We start from the raw sequence: 6413 nt of genomic DNA, 5'->3' as shown, positions 1-6413 counted from the left end.
TATTTGGTTGGTTACCGAGTTGCAATTGTGATAGTCATAAATATATTGAATTAAGTTATTCAATAAATAATTAAAAAATAAGTTGATGTCTTATTTATATTTATTTAATAATGACACCATATTATAAAAGATAAAGAAAAAAATTTTATTTTTATTTTCACTAAAAAAGAAAAAATAAACAATTATAAGATTACAATAAGTTATATAATCTCGATATTACAAATAATGAAGCTTAGGATTCTAGGAGTGCAATAAAAAGTCATCTTTTTTAGAATATTTGGATATTTAATTTGAGTGTTCATCAATATGAAGTCAAATAAATAATAATTTCAAAATTTTAAAAAGGTAAGAAATTACAATTTTCTAATAGAGAATCAAACATAATAATTAACATATCTTTTAGGAATTTGAATTATTTTTGATAACATTGGTGGGATGAGAATACAAATAAAGTTAAAATAATATATTTATTTCATATTAAAAGGATAAAAAAAATGTATTTTATTTTCTCAATTTAATTGTTTTTATTCATTTAAATTGAAAATAGGTGATAAAACCAAAAAATATATAAAAAAAATAGGATAACGGATTAAGTATATAGCACGCAAACACACTTAATCATTTAACTATGCGCATAACTTGTCGCTTGACGAGTTCGAACACAAAACCATAAAGAGGCTGAAAATTATCAATTTCGTGTAGCCGTTAGGCTAGAAAAGGAGATAAAATCCAAAAAATATATGTCTTTATTATAAATGATACCAGATGGAAAAAGCATCTTGAGTTGGCATCCTGAGTTTTTAAAATAAGGTCTTTCTAGCCATGTTTCTCGGGTTTCACTTAGGTAAATGGGTCTATAATTTCTTAGTTTTGCAACACATAATTGCGATACACACCTTATTTCAATTATTTTACATTAGAAAGATGTTTTAAATTTATTACCATAAACGTTTGAAGTAACATACATTGTTTACTTAATATATAGTAATCAAGGATTTAGTTTTACAAATTTAGACATGAGCCTTTATAGAAGAACTATATCCGGTCTGGTCATCATAATACTTCGACCACAGCATCACACCTCCATACTTACTAGATCCCTTAATCACCGGAAGCACTTTCTCAGTTAAATCTCCCACAGGAATGAATCCACTTCCAGCAGCATCTTGAGCCGCGGGTAGACCCAAAAATATCTTACTTGCCGGAATATCCGAAATCCATTGTTTCCAAGCATCTTCCAAATTGGTAACATCACCAATTGCATACTGGCACGGGGGATTGTTATAGAATTGTACCCAAACATAGTCGAATAATCCTGTCTTAAGTGCATTTCCAATCCAAGCATCTGGAAAAGGGCATTGAGGTGCTGCCGTTAAGTAAACTTTCTTGCCCCTATTGCTATACTTTGAAAGGTAAGTAGCTAATTCGTCCCAATGTTGGTTAGTCCCTCCCTCGATGTCAAAGTCGATTCCATCCAATATTGCATCACCAAGTGGTCTCGATGAAGATGTCCCACCTAAGAAGTTGTTCCAAAGGTAGGTGGCGACTTGTCTCGCATCATCTGATGAGGCAAGGTAATAGCTACCGGCTCCACCTCCTATCGAAAGAATGACCTTAATGCCTTTTGCTTGACAAGATTTGATCTCGGGGCTGAGTTTGGTGCACTCGTTAATGGAAGGATTGCAATGACCGGCTAGGTTGATTGTGGGGGCTTGTCCATTGCCGAAAGTGGCAAGGAATGCTATGTTTACAAAGTCATAATTGCCCGTGGCACAAGTCTCGGATAGGGTTCCCTCGTACCCGTTTTGGCCCCAATAAATGGCAATTCCTCCGGCATTGCAACCTATTACTAGAATGATTAGGGACAAGAGGGTTATAAGAGTTTTTGCTGGTAGAATGGCCATTTGTGATTAGATGTGTTGTTTCTTGTGGTGGAAGTAGAGTGGAAATGGGTAACTTATATATGTGTGTGAAGATCATGATTGATGGATGTGTTTGTTTATTTAATTTCGTGCCATTACGTTTCAGCCAAGCTATTATATAATGGCAAAGACCACTAAATTGAAGGGATGTGTTTTCATTTACTATTTGTTTTTACTCTAAGTTGGTTTAGTAGTCAAACTAATTACCATATACAACAAATCTAAATAAAATAGAACCTATTATGTGCATAATATATTAGAAAAAGTATTTTATTTTTCATTTGAAAATCCCACGTAATCATAAGATAATAGAAAATTTAAAAAAATACAAAAGATGAAGCAGCACTTCATCGTGTTCTTTTAGAACAACAATCGTCTTAACTTTCACTCTCTAAATGCAAAACGTCTAAGCCAAATGACTAAATTGAATTTAACAACCACAATACAATAGATTTTCTTAACGACTAACAACAAAGAATAAACGACCTAAGAAGTTCCATGAATATTATTAGCAAGTATGAACCAAACATTTTAGGTTTGTCTAGAATGATTACTTAAACTCGTGGGTTTTTTTTTTGTTTTTGGGAATTTTTAATGAAATTACGCTAAGTCGTTTTTTATAAATAAAAAAAAGTATGAACCAAACATGACAACTCATTCTTCCATGAATATCACTCGGGTTCTAGCGGTTTGAAGTTTAATATATGCTAAAAAATAGTTCCGTTAAAGACTTGCAACACCAACAAACAAACAAAACTTTAAAAGAAGTCTACAAGTACTTGAAACTATGAGATATTACAACAAGTATGACTGTGTGAGATTTATAGAGGTAATGTCATGTGTCCAATTCTAATGTTTAATATGATTGGTTTTGAAGAAATATTGTTTGTCCAATTCTCTTTTATTTGGTAAAGAAAATGTTAGATTTCCAAATTTTTTACTATAAAAATAAAATTTTGTTCAAATATTATAGATTTGAAGTTCTCTTACTAAAAACACATAAAATTAAAGTGAGAATGTTAATACGATAATCGAGTTACTTTATTTCAAAAAAAAAAAACTATAGCTTAAAAGAACTAATCATAATATAGGGACATAGTTATTACTTACCATGATAAGTTCTAGCTACAAGTCATAATATTAATCAATATTGTATTAATTATTATCTCTTATAAGGATGATATATATAATTATAATAATTAATTAAATTTAATATTGTATTAATTATTATATCTGATGGCTTTGTATGAAAACAAATTTTATGACCTGTCTATTGTACGAGATTTCACCCTTACTTTTTTATTTAAATAATTATTCATGGAAAACTACCCAATATTGTCAGTTGAAGAAGTTAAATGACTTACCGCAAGATTATATGCAGGTAGGAAAGTGTATATCGAAACCGAGAAATGGTTATTTTGATTAGATTTTATCAATAATTGGAAAAATTATTGCTTGGAATGTTTATGGGTTAAATGATAGTGTGAAGAGAAGTATCATTAAGTCACTAATGGGAACTTTTGTTTGTGGCATATACTATTTTAGTGAAACCAAAATTCGAAGATGAATCAATGGATCGTTAAGGATCTATGTAATTGGCGGTTGTGTGGTTGGGAAGCTCTTGATTTTATAGGGGCATTGGGTGGAATTCTTGTTGTCATGGAATGAAAACATGTATGAGCAAATAGATATTAATTTGGTAAATACTCAGTTAATGTTCAATTAAGAAATTTGGAGTATAATTTTCTATGGATAATTTATGCAGTCTATGGACCTAGTCTATCACAATTTAAAACAGAGTCTTTTAATGAAATGAAGAATGTGGTGAGTTTTTAGGACTTACCAATTATTTTTATGGACGACATAAACGAAGTTAGATCCCGTCTGAAAGGAAATGGGTCAATAGGATTAGTAGCCTAATGCACGAGTTCTTAGAGATAATTGAAGATCTTGAACTTATCAACTTGTCTTTGGAAGGTGGTCAATTCACCTTTAGGAAAGGTAATGACAATGGGGATCAAGTTCATTCTCGTATCGATAAATTTCTAATTAGTGAATCTATTTTGATAGAATGTTGTATGATGGAGAGAAATGTCGACCATTTAGATTCGAAAATAAATGGTTAATCAAGGAAAACTTTATGCCGCATGTGTAATCATGGTGGGTGAGTCAGACATCAGTTGGTTCTTCGTCGAGTAAACTCTTTGTGAACTTAAGGAATCTACGAACGCTTCTCAAAAGTTGGTTTGTGGGAGACCGTGCTTTATTTTATGCTAAAATCAAAGACTTATGTAATGAAATTAATGTCATTACGGGACTGAGGAGATTCGGGAACTCTCCGTTGAGGAGGTTAGTTCTTGGATTCACATTGTTAGTAAGTTGTTCGTTATGTGTAAGAAGGAAAAAATTGTGGCACGTCAGCAAAGTAGAGCTATATGGTTAAAAGTCGGAGATAGAAATACCAAATTTTTCCATGGGATCTCTAACGCACAAGTAAGAAATAATGTGATTAATTTGATCTCGATCGAAGGAGAAGTTCATGATAGTGAAATAGAAATTTTTACGAGTATTGTCAAATTTTATAAGGATTTGTTTAAGGAGCAATTTAAGGTTAGACCTAAATTGTATGGTATTAGTTTAAATTCAATTATTTTAGCGCAAAAAGATATGTTGGAGGCTCGATTTCGTTGGAATATATTGAGGAGGTCATTAAAGGATGCGGAAGTAATAAAGTGTCGGGATGCGATGATTTACTTTGGCTTTTTTTAAGAAGGCGTGACCTTTTCTTTAGACGGGAATTATGGAAGCAATTGATCATTTTTATCGTTTTTCATCATTTCATAAGAGTTGGAACTCTACTTGGTTATGTCTTATTTGTAAAGCTCTAAGGACTATTGATGTGAAGAACTTTAGGTATATTAGTCACGTTCATCTTTCTATAAGATTGTCGTAAAATGTTTGGCCAACGCATTGAGAAAGGTATTAAAGACGGTTATATCTAGTAATACCCAATGAGTGTATTGACTCAACTAATTCAAGAGGTGATAAATGTATTTTTATCAAATTAGACATCGAAAAAACTTATGATCACATTAATTGCGAGTTTTGTTTAATATAATGGGAATAATGGGAATGGGTATGAAATGGATTGGGTGGATTAGATTTTGTCTCTCGATGGCTAAGTTTTATGTCATTGTTAATGGTAGTTCTCAAGGATTTTTCGAGAGTTCCCAATGGATTAGACATGGTGATCCACTATCTCCTTTCTTGTTCATTATTGTTATGGAAGCTCTCTCAAAAATGATATCGTTCGCAAAAAACTTGGGACTCATTCGTGGAGTGAGTTGTGTGTCAAGAAGATGTCATTTTTCTATATCACATTTGATTTTCTCTGATGACACACTTTGTATGGTTCAGGATACCTACATGAATTTTAAACACCTTCAGGATATTTTATGGGTATTTGGTGAATGTTCTACTCTTCGAGTGAATCTTAATAAGTTAGACATCTTTTTCACAGATTCTGTTTTGAATAAAAGAAGGATGATGCTGGAAAATGTGTTGGGGTTTATAATTGGTGATCTTCCATCAACATACATTGGTATGTCATTGGGTGTTAAATTACGATCCAATGTCTCTTAAGACCCAATAATCTCTAAAATGGAATATAAACTGTCTAGATAGAAAATTAAAATAATCTCAAAAGGGGGGTGATCAATCCTCATTAAGAGTGTGTTATCATCTATGTCTACATGTATGATGTTGTTATTCATTCTTTCCAAGAGTGTGACGGTGAAAATGGAGAGAATAATGTGTAAATTGTTTAGGGATCCTCTAACTCATCATTTTGTCATTTAATTAGTTGGGATAAAGTTAAATGTTTTAAAGATTAAGGAGCTTTAGATATTCGAGATCTTATTTCATTTGATAAGGATCTTCTATCAAAATGGGGTTATAGATTTGCAACAGAACTGAATAGTCTTTAAGCATCAATGATCAAATGTAAGTATGGTTACGATTGGTCTGGTTGGTTCACAAAAAATGTCTAATAATCTAGCGGGGTGTAGCATTTAGAGGGGAATTTATCCTATGTGGAAAAGTTTTCGTGAGCAATCTAGATTCATTGTGGGGGATGATTTTTCGATTAGTTTTTAGGACGACATTTGGTGTAGTGTCAAAAGTTTAGCTACGACGTATCATGAGCTTGCTTTCATTGTTATATGTAGAAATTCCACAATTAAGAACATGTTTGATCCTCGATCTAGTATTTTCGCTATAATTAGATATATAATGGGATTAAACATTATGGAGAGTTCGTCTCATAATATAATTTTAATTTTGGTTTGACGTAAACAAATACCCCGTCTGAACAAGACGTTATGCGTTAGAAAGACATAGATAATAGGTTCATGTAGGACATTGTTACAAGTTGTTCTTTAAAATAAGTTCATATAATTTTTGTTAGGATAAACTTTGGGAGTCAAAGATTTC

The 6413-nt window shown here is 31.8% G+C and overlaps 1 protein-coding gene across 1 annotated transcript; it reads right to left on the bottom strand.

Moving 5' to 3' along the window:
* Positions 1–1010: 1010 nt before the first annotated feature.
* On the bottom strand, positions 1011–1904 carry LOC124942765 (acidic endochitinase-like). The gene has a single exon (XM_047483320.1). It carries the CDS (start codon positions 1902–1904, stop codon positions 1011–1013), a length of 894 nt encoding a protein of 297 aa, XP_047339276.1.
* Positions 1905–6413: the final 4509 nt, after the last annotated feature.

Source organism: Impatiens glandulifera, chromosome 6 (genome assembly GCF_907164915.1).
Source record: "Impatiens glandulifera chromosome 6, dImpGla2.1, whole genome shotgun sequence".
Classification (NCBI taxonomy): domain Eukaryota; kingdom Viridiplantae; phylum Streptophyta; class Magnoliopsida; order Ericales; family Balsaminaceae; genus Impatiens; species Impatiens glandulifera.
This window is presented reverse-complemented; position numbering and strand designations above follow the sequence as displayed.

Coding starts and splice junctions, on each gene's coding strand:
- LOC124942765 (XM_047483320.1), bottom strand. CDS start 1,904: ATGGCCATTCTACCAGCAAAAACTCTTATAACCCTCTTGTCCCTAATC.